Raw genomic sequence first — 26,970 nt, 5'->3', positions numbered from 1 at the left:
ACTATTACTGATAAAAAGTTATAACCACATATTCTCTAGATCAGAGAACTGAAGTTATAATGTAATAGAAAAACTTACTGAACCAAACTCTTCCAGGTGTGACTCCATCAAAATCAATGGAGTTACATCAAGGATGCATTTGGCACACTGGGCAAAATTCTCTTTTACATAAGCACAATTATGTCTCAGGGCCAAATTCAGACCTACTATAAGCGGAGGCATTTCCAGTGAAGTTGACTGAGCTGCATCCACTTATCCTAGGTCTTAAATGGGCCCAATGAGCTGCTCCAAGAGGAGAAACTGGCCCATTATCCTTAGACCAACCACTGTACGAAGTAATTGTGATTCTTCTCACCTGCTCCAGCATATCTTTGGCCAAGTCTTCTTGTTCATCCATCTTCAAGATCGCCCGTTTGATTTCGTCATTTGACAGCTTCAACCTTTCAATAGTGTTAATACTGCCCCATTAGTAATTTGAGGAATACCAAAAGCCCCCCAGAAAGCACAAGACATAAAAGGCCACATTGACAGCTTCAACACAGGGCCTCCTATGACACTCTTCCCCTCCACCCCCGCTTTGCTTGTCTAAAGAAGTCAGTCACCTTTGTTAAGATGATCTAATCAATTCTGGTGTACAAAGACTTTCCAGCTCATACTCCCCCCACCCCCCACTTCAGCTAATCGAAGTCACATCAAAAGCAGGAGGAAAACAACAACAATTGGCTTCTCATAGATCAGAATTCCTTTTATCTTCCCTCATCACAGACACCTTCCTTTTCAAACACTTTTACTCTTCACACCCGGAATCTACATACCATTGAATCCAACTATGAACCTAAGCTTCACCTCTGGGAATATTATTAAAGCATCTCCAAGGCCACTGAGTAATGGTGCTGAACCTTCCCCCTTCTGGATCAAGAAATAGATTTGTTTTGCGCAAGTGTCTTGGTTTTGCTTGAGAAATTCACTGTGCCAGCGTTCACAGCTGAAAAGGGAATTGACATCATGAATTTAGGCAGGTAGTGAGTTACACCCCTCAGCAGTGCTAGCCATGTCAAGATAGGAGCTCCTGTGCCAGACTGACAAGGTGGTAAAATTATCATCATCCTCTCTCCAGCCTCTGCCCTCTTCTTTAGAGGTCTGCAGTTAATGAGGCAATCAGTTACGGCAAAACAAGCAGGGCTCAGTGAATTGATCAAAGAGTCTTTTCACCTCTAGGTCACCAGTTCAAATCCGATGCAGACCAGCAGCAATCAAAACTTGTTACCATCTAATGGCTGCCAGCTGGCTTGTCTGAAATGGGCTTGGTGGTCCACAATCCAGTTCTTCGTGAACAGCTGTCCACATTACAAAGTCCACACACCACATTTGACATCCTCATTGGTTGTTCCAAGATGGAACGGACCACAAAGGGAACTGCCATCTTACTCCCAAAGAAAGTCTCTACATCAGGGGTGAAGCCTACAGACAAGGCAAGGCAAAGTGGGAGGGGGCATTACTTAACATTTAGCAGGGGGAAGAAAATAAAAAAATAAATGAGTCATGGGGTTGATGAATGCAGCAGAATGTTTTTGTCTTCAGTGCTGAGAAACATCATGGTAACATTTCATGCTGCTATTGCCATTTGGATGGGATCACGTTTTTGGAACTATGCAAAAGCAAATGTAAATGCTTTATTTTTACAGACAGGAAATATTACTAAATCTGAGAAATTTAAATCATTTTAACGTTGCCCAATATAATAAACAGCTGGGAACTAAAATATGAATCAGCAGACATTCAAAAGCTTTTTAAAAATTATGCCTCCTAACTAGCTTCAGCTATGCTGTTCCCAACTATTCACCCAGTCTGTTTTAGAAATGAAGCTACAGTAGAAATGGTGCACAGGGCCAACTGCCAGCACAAAAGGTAGAGAAACTAGATTTCCATACAAGGCATACAGTTGAGCCACAGTTAGAAGAGATGAGAGGATTAAAAGGCTTGGAAATGAAAGGTTGGAAAAAAACATTTTACTTCTAGGTTACAGGTTGACTCAAGCTCAACTCAACACAGGGGGAACTGGATGAAATTCTATGGCCTGAATTAAACTAGAGATCAGACTAGATGATCTAATGGTCTGACCCCTTCTGCTCTCAAAATCTATCAGTCTTAAAATCTGGGAGTCTATGAACTTGCTAGTGATCAAAACCTGTTACAATCTGATGGCTGAAGAGCCTAATGTGAAATGATTTGGTAGGTCTCTGCCTACTTTCTAGCAGATGCATACCCATTGTGACTACATAAATGTTATGGTTTTGTTTTTCTTGGGACTGCACCTTTACATTTCTAGGAGACTGCTCTCTGCAGGAGGTAGATGCCATATTGTGAGGCAGAGATCCTGCAGACTGTTACAGAGGAGACACGCACACCCTGCTCTCGCATGGAAATCTAACTTTGTCTTTACTCTGCTTTTCACCCTGACCTAAAATTGAAACAGTTCAGGCTGAGAGGATATGGAAAAACATAGCATTCATTACACAGAGCATCCTCTCCGATTGGCATCCGTTTCAACAAGGGGCCAAAAACTGAACAGACAGGTTTGAGGTACATTGGCAAAGACAGTGGGGGAAGCTCATGTTGCTGCTGGTCACTCTAATCTGTTCTGTGGCCTAACTGAAGACTTCAGTTTCCAACTCCATCGACCTGGAACCTTTCACCAGCACCAAAAATATTTGAGCGCCCCAAAATGACAGACAGCTACACAAACACTGATTTTTTTGATGCATCTGTGCCCAACCACAAGCAGGAAAATATCTGGCTTGGTTGACCCAGTCCATATTAGAGAGTGCCATAAAGCTTGCCCACTCATCTGCAGGGAGGCAGTTGAGCTTGGTCACTTGCAAGCCTGTAATGGGGTCATGAAGACTGCAAGTGGGCATCCCAGACTAATACAGATCCTATTAAATCTGATAGAAGGGACTCATCAAAATGGGGTTTATTTTTCTGTTGGAGCAGTAACTGCTTGTAACTCTTGAAATGTCAACAGCACAAACATGGATTCCCACAGTTAGAAGCCAGCTGAACAACTGGCACAAAGGGTTGTTAATCAAACGATTCTCGTTATATTTTCGAAACTCCCAATCAGCCCTGTAATAGATCTGAAAATCTCCAACAGTAACATGAAACAGATGTGGTGCATTTAAACAGAAACAGGTGAACTGATTAAACAGGAACCTAAAGCAGATGCGTAACATCTTTCCATTCAAGACTGAATAGAGGTTTCCCTGGCGTGTGGTACAGACACCAAATTAAAGTGTATTTATGGCCCAGAAAGTGACACTGTAGAAATTACAGCTCAGCATTGGAGAGCTATTCTCCAACATCAGTGACTTTCTTACCAAGTCTCCAGAGCCAAAGATTATTTATCCAACTGCCACAGTCCTCCAGACTCCAAATGGCATGTGTAATTCCAGCTGCGTCCTCTCTGCTTCATACATCTTCACTGACAACAGAGATCTTGGCTGCAAACCCAGCTGGTGACATGTGACTTAAAAAGGAATGCAGCACTCTCTTCTTCAGCTACAATAGGCTTTGTCTATAGTGCAGACAGTGCCCAAACCTGCATTCAATCCTGCCCCAGCCTTGGTCAGATGGAAAAGGACCTAAAGAGCAGTGGAAGGAATCCCACTCTCTTCTCCTTGCCCATCCCTCCCCGCATGGTGATGGAGCAAGGAGACCCAACTGTTTGTGGCTTCTCCTAGTGGCATTAAAGCTGAACAATTACCAAATAGCTTCTAATATGGTACTTAGCTTCCCTCCCTCTATCCCCTCTGGACACATAAATAATCCCTATTGACTCTGCAGAGTAATTCATCACTAATCTCCCCCAGACACCTCGGATGATTTAACGCCAGCTTCACTTGCAGACATCAAGTGGCTTATTGTTTGGTCCTCTCAGAGAAAGACGTCTGCCTGACTCAGAACATGCCCGGGAGACATGCCGTCGTTTCGCATCAATCTCCCTTACAGACATCCAGCACTTTCTAATTTTTCTTCCTTAAAGATATCCATTGATTCAAGCTGGTGTTATCCCTTCCCCCTCCGCTGCAAGACCATCACAGTACACCCATCATTCATCAGCCAACTCTCTCCAGAGAAGTAAAGAGCAACTCAATTTACTGCTCCACTCCTGGGCAAGTACTGTTAGGTCTTGCTCAGCTTTCAAAGAAGTGCAGTCACCTACTGCCAGGGTACCATGAAGTTATTCAAAGTACGTTAACTTTTCCTACCAAGAGGATGTCATTCCCACTCTTCCTCTCTCCCTGGGAAAATAAATCTCTCATCTTTGACCAAGATAGTTTACCTTTTCAAAAAGGATTCTCATGGTTCTTGTGACAGGAACTGAGATTGGCAGCCCCAGAGACCGACTAACTCTTTTTAACTCACAGGATAGGTATAGCAGCACTGAACTCCTCCTCCACACACACATTCTCACATGCCCCATTGAATCCTGACCTAGAGAGATGGCTGTAGGATAAGAAGGAAGCTCATGTGCCATCTGAAACTGAAACCACCAGCCAAGGCTGGCACATGGTATGTTTTTGGGATCCGGATATTTGTCTTAAAGGAAATGGAATGACTCCCTCTCCCCCACAACAGCCATCAAACTGCCATTCAATAATAGTGCCTGCTATTCACTGCCAAACCTGGCTGGATTTGAACCGGTGGCCACATCCCATGACTGATGTGCTGAGAAGGCAGTACCATTTGGCAGACTGGTGTGATACCCAACCGTAGAGTATGTCTACACTCCAATAAAAGATGTGCTGCATGGCCATAGCTGGCCTGAGACAGCTGACTTGGGCTCGCAGGGCACAGGCTGTGGTACTAAAAATTGCAGGGTAGATGTTTGGGTTGGGTGGAACTCTGGCTCAGAGACCCACCTCCCCTCACATGGTTTCAGAGCCCGGCCTCCAGCCCGAGCGCAAACATCTGCAGTTCACCTCAGTTACACTTGGGTGTATATCTATGGCACCTCTGTAGCACTCACCATGGTTCCTGGGGATGGGCACTGCTGACCAATTCCTGCACAGGAGCAACAGGCGTGAATGGCCCACTTGCATACAACAGTCCCAGTGCCATAGTCTTTGCCAAGGCTTCAGCTAGGCCAGCTGATGAGTGGCACACAAGTACATGCTTTCAGTACAGCGCTCCCTTAGTATGAAAAACGTTATTCGCAATAACTGCCTATGTCCATACTGATTCACAGAGATAAACAACATAAGACACCTGGCCTGCACAGGACAAACGCTACACGGAATTGTGCAAGGACACCATATTAAATCAGGGAATCCGAACACTTGGAACAGACAGAAAGAAAAGGTAAAGGAGAGCAGAGAAATTTCCAGCTGAGAGCTGAAAAGAGATGAAGAATTGATGAGGTCCAGAGGGACAGGCAGGCTGGGCTGTTCCAGGCCACAGAAGTCTGACCAGAGACCTCTGACCTGGTGGAAACTGGGGATATCAGGAATATTGTGAGGGAGGCTGATTTCTGATGTGGCAGAAACTGGTGCATGTCAGAAACATCACAGAAGAGGCTGTCCTTGGACCTGGTGGGAGCCAGGACACAGCAGAGAGAGTTGGTCTTGTAACCTGGCTCAAACGGGACATACTGGAGGTACTGTGCGAGAAAATGACCTTGTGAAACATTCAGAGCTGCATTTTGGATGCTTATCTGAGCCCTTTGCAGTTGGCTTATAGCTACCTGACATGGACTAGGGCTTGGATCTAGACTCATCAGGCTCCACAACATGAGTATTGCACCCACTGCACAGGAGAAAACCCCAAGGTTTCAGTGATGGTAAATGACCGGGAAAAAAAAAAGTTTTCACGAGGAAGAGGATGAGGAGGAAGGTGACACTGAAGGACATTTACCAACTAATTTCCTTGTCAACAGAAATCAACTAGCATTCCAATTTTCGTCCCCTTTAATTTATCCCAATTAATCCCTTCTGCCACAGTCTTGTTAAATATGAGAGAGATGGCTATTTCCCACTCCAGCTAGGTTTTGGCTTGTTGGGGCCTATGAAATATGAGCTCTGCCTGACCCTTTCTAACACTGTGTTAGTAAAACAAAATCATTCGAGTAGTGGAAAAAACCTCATACAGCTCTTTTACTTTAAAGGACACGACAGTTTAGTGTAAACAAAGAGGGAATAAACTACGGGGATGTATGCACACTTACAGTCAATTGGAAACAGCTGTTGGAAAGTACTACAGCAACCTGAGAGTTGGATCTGCAACTTTGGATTTTAGGATTGCACAAATGCACTCTGTTTGCTTAGCATCTTTTTAAAAAAAAAAAAAAACCAAAAAAACCCCCAAAAAAACCCACCACCACCCCCAAAACGAACACTTATTGTGTACGCCTGCGTGCGCATAAGATGTATTTCAAAGAGGGCAGGGAAAGCAACATGCTCATGAATGCCAATCCCCTTCCCTGATTGGAGAATTTCACTTTCAAAGGCTTGGTGGAGGCTGGGAGGGAAGGATAAAGAAGCCGGGGAAGGAAGGAAACAGCATAGGCATGATAAAATCCCTTGTAATTATTGTCTGCAATCAACCCGAAAAAGCCACATGCTGCACTTGGAAGTAAATCTGACTATAAACCGAGGAACAGAAAGGCATGAATTTAAAGGAACCTTTTGTCCTAAGATTTTTGCTTCTTTTGTCCTAAATGGGTATTGTGAGGTTGGGAGGGGATTATGGAGCTGTGGATTCTAAATAAAATAACAATTCTGGGGGACATTGTTAGGTCCTTACTCCGTCTTTACTCAGGGAAAGCGCCCATTGTATGTTATAAAATTTTTATTTTCTGAATCTAGGCTATTTAATGCACATGGAAAATGCTGGGTTGATAGCCCTGGAGATGGGTATTTCCTAGTTGCACAGAACACACCGCAAGCTTCCCTCGCTACTGCTCTATCCATTAGGCTCAAATCTAACCTCCTCAAAGAAAGAAATGAGAGTTCATTCTCCATTTTCCATTCAGTCCTTGGCCTCTCTATTAAGACAAGGGGGTCAGAATGTCGTTTACTGTGGGCACCACTTATCTCGAGATGTTGGTAATGGGGAACAAATCCCCATTTTGAATCCAAACTAGATCAGTAGCTACTCAAAGACATGCTCATTTGATGATGGCTTGGTGGACCATGTGAAATGAGCTGATGGTGCTCAGCCTAATTCCTAGAATACAAGTGTCCACATCTGAGAACCACTCCCCAAGGCCCACTTGCTAGCAGTTGGAGAAGAGAAGACTAGGCCTGGAGAATGACCACCACTCTCACTCTTTCAGAGACTTCCCCCAGGTCAGGTCTGAGGCATATGAGCAGGGCAGAACAAGGACTGGGGGGGGGGGGGGGAGGGGAGAAGCTAGTGCCCAAGCTGTTCTTGTTCTTTGGACAGAGACAAATTCAGTCCCTAGAGCTTCATCCTGGTGCCTTTAACCGGGTTACAGTTAACTTAAATGTATGGAAAAGAAAGATGCGCGAACAACCCAAATCTCTTGTTGACAACCCAAGTAACAGGCTCTCACCCTGAGATCTTCTCCCATCAATGTAAGATACATTCCACGTGCTTAAGAGCTAATCTGGGCCCCAGACACGTCAACAGATCTGTCAAATGGAATGAAAATCCTGCTGCCCCTAAACAACCCCCAGCCAGCCACAAATGACGTGCGCAGGCAACTATTGCAGACAGAAAACTGTAAACCGACCCTCTTCACTGGGAATGGGGGCGGAGGGTGTCTCGCTGACATGCCGACTAATGTCACATAAGTAACTTATGAGAACCTCAGTGGGTTTCACCAAGCAATGGAAAGAACAGGCTCCATTTCTGCTGGTCTGGCTGCAGCTTTGCTTTTAACTGTTAGCTTGCTGGAGTGGGGGGTGGTGGTGAGGAATCCAACACTTATTAACCTGCACCTCCTGCTGAGCAATGGAATGATTTTTTCTGAGTGCCCCGCCCCAAAAGCTGTCTCAGTTGACGACACTCCTCTCCTCTCCGGTGGCAAGGGGAGTCTTCTGCTGCTGTGCTTAGAGCTGAGCCAGACCTGTTGTTTAGCAACAGACCTGCAGCCTAGCCTAGAATGGTTGGCAAAGGACATGCAAGGTGTGCATATAGCCCAGATACACAGCATATGAGGACACACAGGTCATTGCAGGAGGTTATGGAGGATGAAAAAAACATCTGCTGGCACTTAACATCTAAAGTGTCTCCTGAGTGTGTCTCCCATTCACTGCCTTCCCCACAAAGGCAATAAAATTTTTTTTAAAAAGTGGGGGGCTGAAGAAAAATATATTGGATCTGCCAGCATCCTTCAGGGGTCTGATGTGCTCCCAAAGGGTTTCTCGGAGCAATATGCAGAGAAGAATGTGACAGAAAAACTGCTGCCAAATGGCATATATGGTGCACAGTGTGCACCATTATGGGACAGCCCGCGTATTGTTGCCTGCACAGTGGCCAAATTCCCCACATACACTTGTTTGTGCGCTTTTATGGCAGTTGAGAGTCTATCTACTTGCCTGTGTTTCAATATAGATCTGTGGAGTGCCTGTGTTTCGGATGACCAGGTGTGTTTGCAAACCTGTAAATACATTTGGGTCTCCAGGAGTGGATGCAATTCCACATAGGCAAGCGCTCATCTCTCGTCTGGGTGTGGATACATCTGCATCTGTGTGCATGGGCAGGTGTCCACGGTTGATCTCAGTATTTGGGTGTCTGTGTGTTGGGTCTATCTTTGCCTCTATGCACATTAACCATGCTATACACTGTGAGTTCATAGCTACTACACTTACTTGGAGAGGAGAATGACGCAATTCTGAGCCCTTCGGCCATCAATAACAGAAAGCTCTTTAACCTTCCGTGTGGACAAGTATAGGTCCTCAGTTGAGCCCATCTCTTTCTGCAAGTAAGAAGACACAAAAAATAATCAATGCCCTGTTTTTTCTTCCTTTTCTCTCTAGCCAACACCCACAGAATGAACCAAGTATATTGGGCAACAGTCCGGCCTAACCCACTAGCGCTGAACTTGTGGGGAGATTGATCCAGGAGGCAGAATAGGAGATAGGAAGTGCCAGAAATCAACTTCTAAAGGAGGAAGGACAGACAGATCTTCACCCCAGTTCACCAGTCAAACAAATGCTGATCATCATTAGTTGTGCAGGATCATCCTAGCTTCCAGGCATTGGGCCCATTCGGATCTCACTCCATCGTAAATCAGGAGTAACTCCATCAACAGAGTTACGCTGGTGTAAAACCAATATGAGAGCAGAACCAGGTGCATTATGGTGCAGTGCACATGTGTGTGTATATCCCCAGGAACACAGATCTATTCAGAAGCCTGAACGGCCTCCAGGAGGAAGTGCCTGCAGTAGAGGTTGCCTAGCAGGACGGAAAGGTTGCATCCCAGTTGGAGGCAGTTGGATAAGAGTCCTTATATTGTCTCTTAACTATTGAGTTCACCATTGGAACACAGGCCTGCCAAATTCCCATTGAGTGAGGGATGCCAAGAAACACAGAGAAACGACACGATGAGTGAGATCCCAGGAGTCAGTCAGCTGTACTCTCCACACAAAAACGGGAACCAACGCCAAGTGGATGTTCAGCAGGAGCATGCCCCGTGCTGTCTCAGAGCCAGATTCTCCAGTCCACTGAGGGCCAGAAACTGACCCTGGAGAATTCCCCCTTAGGAGAATCTCCACAGGTGTGACACTGGCAGAGGCAGCATAACCATCTCTGACGTCAGCTGCCCTCCAGACCCCAGCATAAGGAAAAGGAAAGGGTTGAGTCAGGGGGCAGGAAGGGGCATGCTGGAGCAGATTAGCACTAGTCCTGATCCTCCATTGGAGTCAGGTCTGTTAGGGAACTTATGCCAGCAGCTGAGTAGCCCTTCCCTGCAGCTCTAGCTTCTGCAGGGCAGCTGAGGATAAGAGAGCTGCAACCAGCTCCCTTCAGTTTTCATTGTCTGCTAGTAATGGAGAATTAACCAGGACTTGAGACCCAAAGATGCTTAGTGAGTCTGTTCTCCTCTCAAAGGGCTTGTGTGACTCTGAATATGGCTAGTGGAAGCTCTGCACAGGCATGTCTAAAATAGACTTTTTAAAAAAAATTTCATCTCCAAACTACTTTAAAAGCCCTAGGTAGTACTCTCACATGGCAGAGAAATAACTGATGTACCTGTTTTACAGGCAGCCATAAGGGTAAGGCTCCCATTGGGAGTATTTCCCTTGGGCTCTCATGAAAATCCCAACCTAAGAAACTTGCCTTGGGGAGTTGTTTCTACCACACAACCTTATCCTTTGTTGTCCCTTAACATGCTGAAAAATACTGAGCTGACCACAACCATGCATCAGCTTCCCCTGGTGGCCAAGATTCTTATAGGACTTTCTGGGAAGGGCAGTTCCCAGAGACTTGGTGACCAGGACTCATTATAGGACAGCAGGGACTAAACAGCAGAACAAACCCATTTTTGAAAGCTATACCTTCCTTTGAAGTGTTCTCTGCTCTGATTTTACTTAAGGTGCCTGTAGTGCGATGAGTAGACAAGTGAGCCTGAACTTCTTCACTTCATGTGCACACACACTTCTATCTCTCCTCCTGGTCTTTGAGGACTATGAGCCTCCCAGATAAGGTGGACTGAACCGGACTCCTCTCTCATCTACCTTCTCTGCTCTTCAATTGCCCTGAAGGGTCACTGTCAAATGACCTGAAACCTTCTTCCCAACTCAAGCCTCAACATCTTCCTGCCCCACAGACAGAAGCTTTTCTTTATTGACTGTTTTGTGGCTGGTGAAAGGGACCTGAAGTGACTTCAGTCTCTAGGCCAGTCATCTCCAACACAGGTGTGGGCAGGTCAGTGTAAACTTTCCCCACAGTGCCCTACTGTGGTGTGTCACACACTGAACTGCAGAAAGCATTGCTACGGTTGAGGACTTCACATTCTATGCCCCATTTGTTCCTTGGCACCTCTGCTAAAAATGGTCAAGAAGGGGACCAATGAGGGCAAGCTACACTGATGGGGTTTCCATGATGTGGTCACCTGTCAGTAGAAACCAGACCAAGACCTCCACATTTTGCACAATTGAGTGAAAGGATAATGCTAGTGTTCAGCTTCCTCCCACCCCGGATGAATGCAAGTAGGGGAGCTCCTTGTACCTCCTCCCCACCCAGGCAGGAGCTGGTGAAAATCGAGCACTAGATGAGCACAGGGGCCCTTATTTGCATGGTGCTGTGTGTTGTCTTTGGTCTGCATGCCACAGGAGAATCTTGCAAGCCAATAGTTTGTTTTTAGGAGGCAGACAGTGGTACTCACCTGTTTACAGGAGGAGGGGTTAGTTAGCAGGTCCTATGCAGGCAGCAGCCGCAAATAACAGAGAAGGAAACATGCCGAACATTAGCCACAGAGATAAAGATACCAAGTTTAACAAAGAGGCAGATTTTAGCCATACATAGTTTTCTAAGAGAATAAAATTATTTGCAAGTAACATAGGCTCAGATTGTGAAAAGGTATTTAAGCACTGCTCTGCTCATGGAAAGTCAATGGTACTTGGGCCTTGCGACGCTGAGTGGAGCAACACCTCAATACTTTTAATAATCTAGGACACAGTCCTTATCCAAAGAGCTGCCAAGGTTAACATTCCAGGCTCTGTTCTCCTCTCCTTATGCATATACATAGCTCCCCATTGTTAATCATAACTCATTGTGCTTCTAGAGCAACTTCCATCCAGGGATCTCAAGGCATTTTACAAACACTAAATAATTAAAGCTCACGACACCCTTCTGCAGTTGGTATTATCCCCATTTTATAGACAGGCAAACTAAAGCACAGAAAGCTCAAATGATTTAGTCAACATCATACAAACAGTCAGTGGCAGAGTCAGGAGAGGAGTCCAAGAGACCTGCCTCTTAGTCCAATGCTCGTCCACTGGACGCAACACTGCTTCTGCCCACAGCCACCAGCAGGAGATACATGTGCCAAGGGAGGGGAGAACAGATCCTTTTGTCTTTAAAAATAAAGAAGCAGTTTAACAAATGAAACTGGAAAAATATATTAAGACCATGTTAATAGCAGCAAAAGAAAGAAATGCCTTATTTACACGCTCACTTTCTGTTTCAAATGCAAAAGAGCAGAGATTTGCTTTGACATTTTTCTTCACAGATATTTGGATGAAGTTTAAAAGTCACGAACCCAGAGTAATCACATAGTTGGCCAGAGTGGAGCATTTCCAACAATAAAAAGGAAGAAAAGACCAAGTGTGAATCAACTGGAAAAGTTCTGATCAGATTTTAACTCATGAGGAACTTTGGTTGCTTGGCCTTAAAAAAGAAATGGTGAGGACTTATTGATTGGAATCCAGTTTGCATTGGAATGCATGTAGATGAAAAAGGAAATATCATCATTTAAAGGAGCAACAAAGGAATATTTAAAGAAAAAAAAATGTGTAAAACTGAAGCCAAAGCTGGAATACAGTCAATAACCTTTAGTACAAAAACATACCACGGTATTCTACACTAGTATATCTTACATCAGTGATACTGCAGTGTTATAAAGTACTATAGTATTTTTATAAGGATCAAAAGGACCATTCTCAGACTCCTGGAGGTCATTCTCGGAGGATGGCTCCATTCCAGTGGGAAGGGGTTAGGGTCAGGTTAGATTATGGTTGAACAGGCCAAACTGCTTTTCAGTGGTTGGTAATGCAGCTATAAATATTATGTTTCTAACTAAGAGTTGGCAGACAAGGACAGCCTCGGCTTTAGATTCTGGGGCCCAAAAGGAGGCAAGACTTTGGAAGACCTTTCCTAGCAATGACATCAAGATGTAAACATTGGAGCTTCATGTGTTGATGCAACATCACTGCACTGTGATGGTGTCTTGCTGCTATTATGGCTGCTAACATGTACAGATGGCAACTGTCTGTTTCAGCACTGATTCAGGGTTCCTCACAGCTGTGGTTATTGCAAATGCCTAAAGCCAGCCATGGACAAGGAATGGATTTCATGTACTTTAGTCTTATTAAATTGGATACTTATTGAGAAGTAAATACCTTAGGAGGATATTTTGGAGGTCTTTTCTCATGCAAATAATCTGCCTAATCTGAACATCCCAAGATTAGGACAGTTCTGGTCGGTCAGTAATCCTAGCAACACCTCTGAAATGTCAAGATATTTGCAGGGGCAGAATGAGTACCAAAGTGCAACATTCCCATCATATAATGGAACCTCGAAAGCTTCCAAGTTGGGATGCTCATCTACACACCGTTGGGTTAGTGAATCAGAAGAGTTCTGCTAATCCTGCTTTTATGATGGCTGGAGATACAGTGCCCAGGTTAGTTCTTTCACTGGAACCAGTTTGCCAATGCCTGACAATAGAAGTCTGATACCTAGTGTAGACTCAGTGGTACCGGCTAATGATGGGAAGGGAAGCCTTGACTAAACTCCTTATGTTTGTGCCATTAAATCAGACTATGCAAGTTATTTTAATATGTTTCTAATTCAACACTGGATGAAAAATTCTGAGACACGAGTGAGAGAACAAAGCCAGCTAAGTCTCACTTGGTAATTCTGCAACACTATAGGGGGCAATATTTAAGCGTCAAAATAGCTTCTAGCTATCATTTCCATGTCTGTCTTCAAACTCAGGAGCAATGGCCTGATTCTGTAGTGTTGCAAGAAAGTTTCCCCAAACACATTCCAAATGCTAGAGAAATCTGTGGGAGGGAAGGAGGTAGAAGTCCAGCCCCGTTCCTGCTGAATCTCATTCCTGGGAAGCAGACAGATTGTAGGTGACTTGCTTTCCAAGAATAGGAGGAGGGGGAAAAAGACCTTCTAATAAATGGCTGCTATTAGAGTATGATGTTAGTGTCATAATCTGTAACTCGGACAGTTTCTGTAACTCAGCCAGTTTGGCCAATATGTTGTTTGGAAAAAAGAGAAAGCAAAACACAGCTAATTCTGGTCACATAGCTCAATACTCTGTAGCTGCCCAGAGTTTTACCCTGGAGGAATAAGAAGGAAAAAAGGTAGAAAGAGATTAGGAGCACTGAATACAAAGTTCAAGAGCTTTACAGAAGCTAGCTGCTGCTCAGATTAAATTAGAGCATTACCTGCTGGGATCTGTAGTATCCAAGGGCTACACACTTGGATTAAATATCAAGGCAACAGCATGCTGTACTTTCACTAACAGTTCTCCACCCACCTCCCCACTCTTGTGCTTTTCTAGGGAGCTCTAAACTCTCAAGCAGAAGTAACCCCCTATTGGTTTCTCCCCACCCCCACTGGTGCCAGTGAAGGGTCCAGTTACTAATGTGTCCCACCCTGATCCAGAGTCTCAAGAAATTCAAGGCCTGCAGTGCTGGGGGGAGGGGGGGGAAGAGCCCCACCCTTACCTGGTGTCTTTGATAAGCAGAGAACATTTTTTCAAAATCCTCCAGATCCAGCACCCTGAAAGCCTTTAAGTCATCGATTTCATGCCAGATTGTGCCATGGATCTTCTCCTATAACCCAAAGAGAAAAATCATATGTTCAGGAGACAAATCACAGTGAAGGTAAGCACAAACCACAGTGTAGGTAAGCACATCCAATTCCAGCAAGGCAGACCCAACTATTGTATCCACTCAGCACAGCACAGGATGCTGCTGTCATTTTGGGGGCATGTTTTGTTTCTGTAAGACAGAGTTTTCTAGTCCAAAGAGAAACATTAATACAAATTAATGGGGCTGTTTTTTTAACCTGGGCATTTTGCAATTTGCATTACATCAATTCCCCTTTAAAAATGCCACTTTCCAAGACTAGACTACATCATCGCAGATACCACTCAAGATCCCATGGGTACGTTTCCTTCCAACAGTGGCAATTGCTGCAGATGAATATGGTCATGTTGCAGCAGGGGTTGTCGTCATAAGAAGGAAATTTAGCAAGGACTCTAATGTGTGGGAAATCCCAGACACAATTCTCTCCAGCTGCAGATTTCACAAGACCTTGCTGCAAACCTTAACTGGGTGTGGAATACACCCTGCATGGGTATCAAGGAGTCTTCAAGGTTTTCCTTCCAAGTGACTCTCTCCCAATCTTTAAAGGCAAATCATCTCCTATTGGATGGGCTCCCCTGTCCACACCAGAAGATACCCACAGGTCTCAAACAGATGTGATCCATATCCAACCTCTCAAACAGCAGCACTGACAGTCACAATGGTAAAGGCAGCATGATGTACGGCAGACTTCCCCCATCCGTGGTTAGCATGAAAAAGGGAGTCACCAACATGGGGGAGCCAGGTGCCCTCTCACAACTACATGCTCTTCACTGTCACAAGGAAGCTTTTGAAAGCCTTTGAATTTTACGGCCAGCTGTCATTCTAAGCTAGCAGAAGGATTATTGATGTTTCTTGCAGTCTCAGCAGAGGCACCATGGACTGAACAGCCCCTGGAGACTGAACTACCTTCTCCTCCCCATAAGTTGTCCCTCCAGGGCAATAGCACTCCAGTGAGGTGAAAAAAGATCAGACTACATAATAAGATAGAAATATGAAGGACCTGAAGGCACTGCAGAACAGCCCAGCAAGGAGGTCTTGTGGACAGGAAGTAAGGAAAGCCAATGAAACTGCCCCCAAGAGGATCTAACTCTCAAGTACCTAAGGTGCACCCATGCAGCAAAGTGTGTTAACACATCATTACAGGAACTAATTAGGAACAGGTTCCACTTCCCATTCACACTCATTAGAGGAGCAAGAGAAATGTAAGCCACAAGGCTCAAGGTGATGTGGGTACCAAAAAAAAAAAAGGGGGGGGGGGGGGCTGAAATGTCTGGAGGAAATTCCTAACAAGGTGGGAAGGTGCAAAGCAAAACCAACATCCTTCCTCTCTGGAGGCAGCTCATGGATGCATAAACAGAGAGAGGAAAACCAGTGTGAGTGAGGGAGAGCCCTGGAAAACCTACTGTATGGAGTAGAACCCAAAATCTAATAGGCTCACCAATAGTTTTGTGACTTTTTCTACATCCAGGGTGGTCCTTTCTGGCCACTGCAAAGTCATGATCATGGTCATGACATTTGGACCTTGCCACTAGAATGGGATGAACTGGCTGAAATAACAAGCAACCCAAACCTCAAGGTTTAGAAACCAAAGCTAATTTTCATGTTCTCCAATTCCTGGATTCCATTTCCAGTCTCAACCAGAAGCATCCAGACAAAGTTAGTTCTCATGCACTTTCCAGCCTGTTTTTGTAGAACCTGAAGTTCCAGACAAGCACCAAAACTTCTTGATGTTTCTCTGAGCTCTCAACCCTTTCTGAGTCACCCCATCACTAGCTGGATGTGTAGCTGTACTATTTGGGGTGGGGGAGTCTTTCTGGAAAAGCCCGAGACCCCATCAAAATGATAAGCACTGAGAGAAGTTGTGTGGCACATGTTGTGTAAAGTGAAAGTTCGGGTGTGACCAAAACAGCTGCTCAAACTCCGTTGATCTAAATACCAGGCTGGAAATCTGTAATGGGAGCAAGATTTCCTTGTGGCTAGAAGGATCATGGGAGGGAGGCGATTCTCACTGGATTTCTGATCTGCCTGGGAACAAGAACGACAAAGGGAGCATCGAAGCAAGTTTTCCCTGTCATGTGCTTCCCCAGAAAAAAATGAAAAAAGCAAACAGAAAGTTACCCCTACTTTTTCCGATTTCATAAGACATTCATGCCAGGTATTGTCTTATCTAAGCTGCTTTGCCCATCTCTTGGTTTTATATTACATGAACCTATAAAGACACATCCAAGGCTGGGACAGTCTATGTCATGAACAAAAGAACTTCAATCCCAGACAGCCCAGTTTAAGCGCTGAAGACGTATACCAGTTAAGGAAATCCCTTATGCAGAGAGGTGCGGGCAGAACAGCCTTCAGTACACAGAGTGCACACACAGAGGGGCTGTCCCTTCCATTCTTGTGTTGAGACCGACCCTTGAAAAGCTGCAGAGGGCTGCTAGACAATTTCTTCTGCTGCGCTCTTGCTGCTTGGCTGATAGTTTCTTGTCATTGGCCAGAGAGACTGAGCATTTTAAGAGAAACAGACTCACAGTGTGGTTGCTATGATAAATGATTCCCCCGGCTCCATAAAAATATTTATGGTCCCTAACTAGCAATATAAAAATAAAAAATTCTTTACTTCTTTTTTTAATTGTTACAAGTCTGCCAAGCTCTGTGGTTTTTCTGCTTTGCACAAGTCTTGGCCCACATTGAGAAACTAAACCCAGGAACTACATTTCCCAGGGTCCCCTAGTGATTAGCTAAGAAATGGTGGGAAGTGGTGTAGTTTGAGAAACATGAGATTAGTCAGGATGAGTCATAATGAAGCATTTGCTCTACTGAGATGGGCTTTTGGTGCATTATATTTATAACCTTCCTGCAGTCACTTCATTTCCGCACTTGCGTGTTTGAAATGCAGCACAGTCTGCTGAATGCCCGGAGGGTTATGAAGATGACAAAGCAAGGGGCTGCACAGGGCAGGAAGTCCATGCAGCCCTGTCCTCTGTTGGCTGCCAGCTGTTTCCAAGTCATCAAACTCCATCATGCATCAACATAACTTCAGAGCATGAGTGAGCCATGACTTCACTTTGGGAGGCTCCAGACACATTCAGGACTTTCTAGTTCTCCTAGAAGTCAAGAGAAACCTGTGAAAATTGTGCATGTCCAATGAATTTTAGGGCAGGCAACCACTAGATGCATGCAAACTATTCACAACTGAAAGGTGAAACTGCTTGAAATTTGATTTTTTTCACATTTCATTGCAAGCTTGAAAATGTGGTGAAAAATGGATCCCCCCCATAATAATGGATCCCTTTACCCATGTAAACAAACCTATTTGGGCTCATTTTGAGGAAAATGTAGCTTCAATTTTTTGGGGGGGGAGGGGAGGCATGTTTTTGACTGACAACAGCTACTTTGTCCCATTTCATTGCAAAGCAAAATCTAAGACACAAAGAACCACCTGAGACAACAGTGAACATTTCACGGGGAGATGTTGCAATCCTATCTCCCCATGTAGTTCTGTAACAGGGTGGCCACCTCCACAGTGCCCTCTCATGGCCTGGGGTGGCTCTGCAGCAGCCCTGTCTCAGTTTCCCATTTTCAGCCTGCTACAGCAGCTGCCGGAGGGGCTTGCTGTTGTAACTTGTGCCTCCAGCTAAAGCCTTAACACAAGTCCTTCCTTTCCTGGGAAATAGAGTTCCTTTGTTTGTTTTTGGTCCCAGTCTCAAACTAGTCCATGGCCTCCTTCCCAAAGGGTCGGTCTTCTCTCTAATTCTTCTGCCCACCCTCTCAGCTTGGCTTTCAGCCCTTCCCAAGCTCCTTCCTTTCCATCTTTCTTCTCAGCCCCTCCTGGGCTTCTCTGAGTTGCTGCCTGCTCTTTCCTGAAGAACTACCCCCAATGCCTGCCTATCTGAGGTCTTTCACAGGCCTCTGCCTGCCTTGTCCTTTCTTCTGGCCCTCACAACCTTTCTGCAGCCATCTGCTACCAACACTTCCCCTTTCTCCCCAGGCCACTCGGCTAGGTCAGGTTGAGTTACATGACTCACAGCTCACATGACCTTCATTTTCCCCACCTAGGGAGGAGAGCCGGCTGTGTCACAGATGGGGTGGAGACCCATCTCCCTTTAGAACGGTCAGTCCCCAGTGGCAGGATCCCCTCACTCTAGGACTCATTTGGGGATCACTCTTTTGGCTATGGCATTCATACTGGTTTAAGGAGCTCTCTACTGAAGAACGTCTCAGCACCTTGTGTGTCACTTTCTGTAAGGAAGAAAGAATCTCCGCTGATTTCAGTAGTAACTCATGAAGAATGTTCCCACGGAACAGAGCTCTCCAAGAAATTACAGTGTCCCCATCGAAGCAGGACACTCAAGGGTTCTACCCTGAGAATATTTGTGCAAAACCACTGTTTTTCCATCAATATTAATAACCTGCAATGAAGTGTATTTTTGCAATTTTCCCCCAGCAACTACAACTTTTCACAAGGAAATCCCACTGTGTTGTCACGAATCCACCACAAGTGGAAATTTGTCATTTTCACAGCAGCAACAGTTTCATGTTTTTGTGGAAAAATTCAACCTCAGGGGAACAATTCTTTTGGCTGATATGTGATTTTTTTTCACTCTATGTGAAAAGTTATTTGCACGACTCTTCACACAAGAGAGGTTGTGGTATATGCAGAATAAAAGCCTTCCTGATGGGGCAATCGCAGCACAGCTTCCACTGGGCTTGGCTGCTAGAGAGAGACTCCCTTTCAGCTCATTTGGTAGAGCTGATAGTAGCTGGCCAGCAGGTAACAGGAACAGAAGTAGACAAGTAAACCAGTTACTCTGGTAGCTTCAAATGAATATACTCGTACTTATTATGAAGATAAAGAGAAGAGAGAGTTCAAATCCACATCTGGAGTCAAACTTTCAGGGTGTTTAGATCTGGTTCATATTTTGAACTAATAGCAAATATCCAGTCCCAGCATGCCCTAGGCCTTGTGTAAACCCCAGGATGGAATGATCTGGTGGGGGAAGCAACCCCCATTTTCAGTCTAGGAGCAAAGAAGGAAATCTTCCAGGGAGTTCACAATGGCCACATTGCAGTGCTTAGTGTCTTTTCCCCATCCCTTTTAAAACCAGTAGCTTCCATCAAACAGTATTGTAGTATTGGGATGGAGCTGCGGCATGGAAGGCATTAACTAGAGCTCAGTCTATGGTATCAAAGTCTCTTTGACACCAGTCATCAATTCAGAACAAAGCTAATAGAGGTTGTGTGTCTCAGGGTGAATTAATGAGTCATTGTTCGTGAGCTGGTGCAGTTTCCTCAAAGCACAGACATCTTTCAGCTGAGTGCTGGGTGAGTTCCCTTTCCCGGAGTGCCCATGAAAATTGTGGGATGTGATTAATTATTGCCAAATACTTAGGCAACAAGAGTTAGAAAACAGCTCAGCATTCTCATAATGCACAATAGATGGGCACCTTCCTTTCCAAGCCAATGTTAATGCTGGTGAATGGGGCAGGATCTGCTGCCCTGGATATCACCCTCCTCTGTGGAGCCACAGAAGTGGTACAACACAGACCATACAATTTTCCGGCACATGAACACACAATGCCCCAGCCAACGTGGGCCTCTCAGGGCCCACAATAAGGGCATACGGAGATTTTACTCTGCACGGCCAATTCAGCACTTGGTTTCTGTGCTGAGCCCAGCAGCCTTTAAAAATAAGGGAACAAAAACAACCTTTGTGGCAAATTTACATTTCTCAAGACATTTGCAGAGGGCCTGCGATTTCCCCCTCCCCTCTCCATTTCCATTCACTCCACCACCCACAAAGGTGCTGACTGCTCCTTCTGGAGCCTGTCAACTCTCCTCCCTGTTTTGTCCAGAGGGGATGGGCTGCACCCAATAGAATTAGGAGCCCCAAACCTTGACCCTCATTCACTTCAAAACATGCTATGGTCCAAGAGATCACCAAGTCCCTTCATCAGCTCTTGGGGGAGGAAGGCAGGGCCACCTGGGGGGACAAGTGGGGCAATTTGCCCCAGGCCCCACAGGGGCCCCACGAGAGTTTTCAGGGGCTCCCATGAGAGTTTTCGGCAGACCTTCGGCAGCAGGTCCTTCAGTGCTGCCGAACACACCCGGATCGAGTGAAGGACCTGCTGCCAAAGACCCGGAGCTTCTTCCGCTCTCAGTCTTTCGATCTTCGGTGGCAATTCAGTGGCAAGGGGTCCTTCTGCTCCGGGTCTTCGGCGGCAGTTCAGCAGCGGGTCCTTCACTCACTCCGGGACCTGCTGCCGAAGTGCCCCGAAGACCCGGAGCGGAAGGACCTCCACGCCGAAGACCCCAGGCCCCCTGAATCCTCTGGGTGGCCCTAGAGGAAGGAAGGTCTTGCAGTTAAGGTGCAGGCTTGGAATCAGGAGATCTGGATTTTATCCTTGTTTCTGCCACAGATGCCACATGTAACCTTGTGCAAAGCACTTAAACTTTTTTTTGTCTTTTGCCTGTCTTGTTTATTTAGATCATAAGGGTAGGGCCTGTCTCCATGTGTATGTACAGTAGCTAGCATAACGGGTCCTGGATCTTGACTGGGGAATCAAGGTGCTACTGTGATACAAATAAACAAACCATTTCTATGCCCCAGCTTCCCCATTTGTAAAATAGAGATACCACCTCCTACAAGGTGGATTGATTGTGAGGCTTAATAAATTAGTATTTGAGGGGTGCTTAGAGACTACAGGAATGAGCACCATAGAAATGCCAACAAATAAGTAAAACTAAAGATGATCCCATTAAACCAGCCTTGCTCTGGCTTGACTCTGGGTTCTGAGGGTAGGATTAAAACCCATAAGTCACTCTCCACAGCAATGAGCAGAGAGGAAGTGCCCAGTAGCGGCTTGGGGAACCCACCAGCTCTGAGGGAGATAGCTCAAACATGTTCCTCTCCCTTGTAGTGAGGAACATCAACTTATGGGGGGGCACATTTTGTCACAGCAAACAACCGTCCCAGCTACCCTCCAACTGACAGCACCACAATCTCTGGGATCCACAGAAAGCTGACAAAGTCAAAACACGAACACCGACAAATGCTCCTATAGGAACATCCTGCCCCCTACACCTCCCCAAACTATTCCACATTCCCCAAAATAGCATCTTTTACCCACCTCACCGCCCAGCCCTTCAATTTTATTAGCACAGCTGCCTCCACTCCTAACCAGAGGGCAGGATAAGCCTGTGGTTACTGTGCACTAAACAGAAACACCTGTGCCTCTTGCTTTTTAAAAATATACGTATTGTTGTTATTTCTTTTCTTCAGCGCACTAAGTCCCATGTTCTAAAAAGGAAAATAAATCCCCACTCTTACATTCTCTCCCACACCCCCACGTGGCCCTGACAGACAAGCACAGACGGTGCAGCAAATATTTCACTTCGTTTTATTTTAAAGAAAAGGAGAGAGAGTGAATTCTTGTGGCATTCCAGAGGTCCCCAGACACTCATTCCGAATGCCTGAGTTGGGCCCCGGGTGAGTTTCAGTCTAAAAAAGAACGTGGGTTTCTAGGCAGCTGTCCAAATTCAACACAGACACTTTTTTTATCTGTGGAAAAAAAACACCCAAAAGAGAAGGGAAGAAAAAAAATCCAGCAAGATGGGGAAAAGCAGAGGGGTGGGAGTGGCTGCAGGGGTGGCAGAAAAGGAGCGAGCTGTGCAACAGTCAATTTGAATTCTTTTCCGCTTCTCACTGCCCCGTCTCTAAGGACTTCTCCTACCAAGAGGGATAGTAAAGGCAATAATCTGCAAGTCTAACTGTGAGAGGGGCAGAGGAGGGTTCACGTACAGACATGGCGACATAAGTGATGTCAGTGACAAGCTGCTGTCCCCTCTGAGAGGCTGGCCCCTGCCAGAGTAACGTAGGCTAATTTAGAAGTCAACTCCGCAACATCTGCCCTATGCTCTGCCCACAACATGCTAGCTGGTCACACAATAGGGATGCTCTTGTTCCCTGATTAGAGTTTGTAGGGAGGGGCTAGCTCTAGGCATGAGCCAAGGGGACACCTGGTTCTGGTTTATGACATAAGCTCCACTGTGGCTGCTCTCCTAGTTATAGATACACCTGGATCTGATGCAGGAAAGTCTAGGCTGTGCCTTGGTCATGATAATGCAGTCCACTGGGATGAGGTTCATTGCGGAAGCCCTAGACTAGGGCCTGCTGGGAATATACATGGTTCAGACCCACAGGGTTCCACTGTAGCCGTGCAACTTTCCGGAAGAAAATACAGTGCCCTCTTTTAGGGCAGCAACCTTGATCTGAAGAGAGACACGAAGGCATCGACTTCTCGCATCCTGAACAGCTCCCCACTGGCACCAGCCAACCTGTGGTAATTCCTGACTAGGGCAGATGGGGTGTTGAGGGTGCAGTGGTGTCTTACCTCGCTCAATTTGGCCCAGTTGAAGGATTTCAGTGGGTGGGAAGGCTGTGGGATAGATTTCTTCCTCAGGCTGGTCCCGCTGCTGCTGAAGGTGGTTGTAGGAGGGGGCATCATCCCCATGCTGAAAAAAGGAGGGGCTCCAGGTGGGGGAGGTGGCCCTCCCGGTGGAGGTGGCGGAGCAGGTGGAGGGGGACAGCCGGAGAATGGGAGTGGGGGTGGCAGCGGGGGCAAACACTCCATCATCAGAGAGGAGGGCAAAGCTAATGGGCCACCAGGAGGGGGTGGAGGAGGGTGTGTGAAGGAAATGCCACCACCTTGCTGGAAAACAAAAGAAGAAGCAAAAGATGTTTAAAATGTACAGTAACTCCATGTTGCCAACTGATGTGATTCTCTCTCATAATATTTGGTGTTTTTCTTAAAGCCCCAGATTGCAGAGTTTTGTGATAAGGGAGAATCTCAGCTTTCATTTGAAAGTCAGAAAGTAAGTTTCTAGCCCTTGTGGCAATAGAAACGAGCTTGAAAATATGACCCTTAAAATGCTCAAAACACAGAGTCAGTAAAAGAAGGCAAAATGTATTTTTCTTCTGATCCCATGAATTTTGGGGGGCTGACGCATGATTTTTGAAATACTGAATATATGCCAACTAACCTCACTAGTACAAAGACGGGAGGGAAACCCCTATCCATAGTGACTAGCTTCTAAGGGCTGCATTTGGGCTCCCGGAGGTTGAGGCATGCTGGGAGTGAGGAAGGTGCTGAACCAGGCAGGACATAGCTGCTGGAAAGGTTAGGCCTGCAGAGAAGCAGCTGCAGTCCCTCCAGAAGCACCACAAGGAGCATTTGTCACCTCCAATTTCCTATACCTGTATAACTGGTGATGTTTCCATTCCTCCAGCCATCTCTGGGGGTGAGGGGCAAACACGCTCCATTTGGGGGTTTCAACACAAATTATGGACATCTGCTGCATTGTGGGAAGGGACATGCACTCCTCAGCTTTTTGTGCATGGTTAAATGAAGAGGGTGACTACAACGAAAGAAGGGGACAGACTATCTATAGACATGTGGGCATTGACCCCTGTTTATTTTACCAGGGCACATACCCTGGACCCTAATGCAGGTCTATGCAGCCTTTATGCTGCAATCAGAGGTGAGATTGCAACATGGGCTGGCATATCTGTGCTAGCTTTAATTAAGCGAGAACAGCTACAAATAGCTGTGGAGATGCAGCAGACTGGGCAGCAGCACAGGCTAGCAATGCAAGTACACACCTATGAGTCTCAGTGTGCTTGTACAACCTATGCTGAAGCCCATGCTGCCCTGTCTTCATTGCTATTTTTAGCCATGCTAGCATGGGTAAAGCTAGTGCAGGTGTGTCTTATCCATGCTGCAATCAGACTTCCGATTGCAGCACAGACCTATCCTAAAGCCTCCAGCTTTGCAGCTATATACTCAGACTCCCTTGGGATGGGGGGCAGACACACAATTCATCGTTATTGTGCCTTTGCTCATTATTCATTTGCTTCTGTGGGATGAGAAGAAAAGTCTCAACCTCATACCGAGAACTCATTGAATTGAGCTACCAGGTCTGTCATTTGGTCCCGGGTCTGGCGCAGTTCCAACGATTCTTTCTGCAGCTTGTCCTTCATCTTGTTCAATGTCTTCATCATTTCATCTTTCTCTTGGGTCTTTATCTCACATTCTCTTTCCTTCTTTTCCAGTCTGCTCATCAGCTCTGCGTGTTCTACAGAGAGAATGAGGAAGCATGACTGATTAAACAAAACCCATGAAAGCTCTCTAAGGAGATGTAAGATAGATTGAGATAAATAATGCAAACTGGTGGTGGTGGGGAGTTATAACCAGGAGCAATGGGATGAAACTGGACCAAGGAATATGTAGACTGATTTTCAGCATATATTACTTGACAGATGCTTCTTCAGCTGTCGAATAATCACCTATGAAGCCTCATCACTTGAGCCATTTAAACTAGACTAGAGAAGGCATTGGGAAATATACTACTGGAACCAAACAAGCATTGTCCCATGGGGATATGGACTGGAGGATCAAAAAGGTCATCTCCATCTCTACTGTCTATCATTGTGTGGTTAAATCAGGACATCTCCCTCAGTTCTTCAAACAGAGATCACGTACCTTTTCTGAATTTCTCCGCCTGATCTCTCCACTGTTTCACTTCATTCTCATTCACCAGCCTGAAAGAGGAAACCAGTTTATTTATGGTCTATTCTGAGCCATCCAGCCCTGTGGGCAACTAGCCACAATGAAAGACAACTGGAAAAGACAACTTGCTGAATTGTATTATTTCCATACTGGGTCAGATCAGTGGTTTATCTAGTTTAGTATCCTGCTCCCCACAGTAACCAATACCTGATAATTGGCTCTTAATGTGCCTGCATTATTGTTTAATGCTATACATGGGGTAGTGGGGATCCTTCCTGATCCCTTTTGTGGTACGTGGATATCCTGGCAGTATGACATCTATTTACTTTTATCACAGCCCTCATGGCTACAATTATTACTACTGCTGGTCACAAATTATCCTGACCCTTTTTTAAGTGGTAGGTGGCCTTATTGCACTTTTGCAGTTGTGTTTTTGTTTCTTGGAGAGAGGCTGACTATATTTTAGATAATGTATCAATTGCCAGACAATGTCAATACCTCAGACTGCCATGGCCATTTCTCACTAGTGAAAGAAAATACTCAGGAGAAGGAGTGATTAGATAGGCAACAGAAGGAGCAACTATGAAAAAAGACCAGGTGCAAGGTCAACGATGAGGTCCCATGTTGGGATGGAGAGAAGGAAGTCAACTGTCAAGTGTATTTTTCAAAACAGCTAATGAGCACTTAGCTCTGGCTCACAGAAGGCACTGTATAATTTTTAATAGAATAGAATTTAGTTCTATATAGGAGTTTATATTCAAAGTATTGCAAAGCACTTTCCAGTGTCTAGACCAGAGGTTTTCCACCTACAGCTCATGGGCCGTGAGTGGCCCCCAGAGGTCACTGCCAATCAAACGGTTTGGCGTTGGAAGGTACAGTGCAGCACAAGGAGTGGGGGAACGGGAGGAGTTGAGTGGAAGAATGGCTCATGTGATCACCTCTCACATGAAGCAGCTCACAGAATGAAATAACTGGAGAATCATTGGCCAAAACTGATGTGGGTGAGGGAGGGAGCAGATATTTTATGAAGAGGTAAAAATTATTTATGCTGTTTGGCTGCTGATTTATTTTATGTTATTTGAAATCTTCCTGAATTAACCCAAAGCCATGGACAAAGAAGATCTAAGTAGAGCTGGTCAAGTTTCAGAAAACGTCAATGAAACTTTCATCAACACTTTGAAAAAAACAACAACACCATTTTGTTAATATTTCATGACTTTTCTTCCTTGATTTTCCACCAGCTCTATAGCTAACAGAACTCAAAGAGTACAGGAAAGTAAAACAGACCCTGGAAAATAAGGAACAGATTAAGCTATAGTTTGGAAAGCAATTAACTAGAAAATTTATAACAGATTACAATAAAATGTAACCTAGATGCAAGCTCCTCAGTGCAGGGACCTGGTATTTTGTTTAAAGTGCCATTTACAACTAAAGTGTTGGATAACACAATTAAGTAAGAATAATTAACACAATTTACATCTTAATGATGTTCTTGACATTGAAGTTGTCCAGTGGAGCTATATCTGGATCATCCCCTTTCTCATCCTGAAGAACGATTTGTTGTAGTATCCTGTCTAACAGCTGCCACTGCTGGAAATGTCCCCCATTCCGCTTATCTGCAGGGAGAAACACCAATGTACAAGGGTTACTATTAACATCTGAAGATGCTTGGAATCCCTGTATTCCCCAGACAACAGGCCAATGTTCCTTGCTTTCTTTCTACCCATCTTAACAAAACGGGGGGAAGAGGGAGTTTGTCTCATTGCAGGTAAATTATAGAACATCGGTCCTGGTTCTGCATGGTCTTGCGCCTTGTATTGTCATTTACACTTGAGCAA

The 26,970-nt window shown here is 45.3% G+C and overlaps 1 protein-coding gene across 4 annotated transcripts in view; it reads right to left on the bottom strand.

Moving 5' to 3' along the window:
* The window catches only part of DAAM2 (dishevelled associated activator of morphogenesis 2), a 257,533-nt gene that overhangs the window by 32,040 nt on the left and 198,523 nt on the right, over positions 1-26,970 (bottom strand). For 3 of the 4 annotated variants that reach the window (XM_045009137.1, XM_045009135.1, XM_045009136.1), the window contains exons 11-18: positions 26,610-26,748; positions 25,106-25,164; positions 24,514-24,698; positions 22,958-23,275; positions 14,427-14,534; positions 11,351-11,383; positions 8,835-8,941; positions 356-440 (exon numbers count right to left, since the gene is read on the bottom strand). In XM_045009137.1, coding sequence (XP_044865072.1) covers positions 356-440; positions 8,835-8,941; positions 11,351-11,383; positions 14,427-14,534; positions 22,958-23,275; positions 24,514-24,698; positions 25,106-25,164; positions 26,610-26,748 — 1,034 coding nt within the window. The remainder of the gene's footprint in view (positions 1-355; positions 441-8,834; positions 8,942-11,350; positions 11,384-14,426; positions 14,535-22,957; positions 23,276-24,513; positions 24,699-25,105; positions 25,165-26,609; positions 26,749-26,970) is intronic. The other variant, XM_045009138.1, reaches the window with a different exon arrangement.

This window comes from Mauremys mutica, chromosome 3, assembly GCF_020497125.1.
Source record: "Mauremys mutica isolate MM-2020 ecotype Southern chromosome 3, ASM2049712v1, whole genome shotgun sequence".
Taxonomy (NCBI): Eukaryota; Metazoa; Chordata; order Testudines; family Geoemydidae; genus Mauremys; species Mauremys mutica.
Note: the sequence above shows the minus strand (reverse complement) of the source record. Positions and strands in the feature narration are given on the sequence as shown.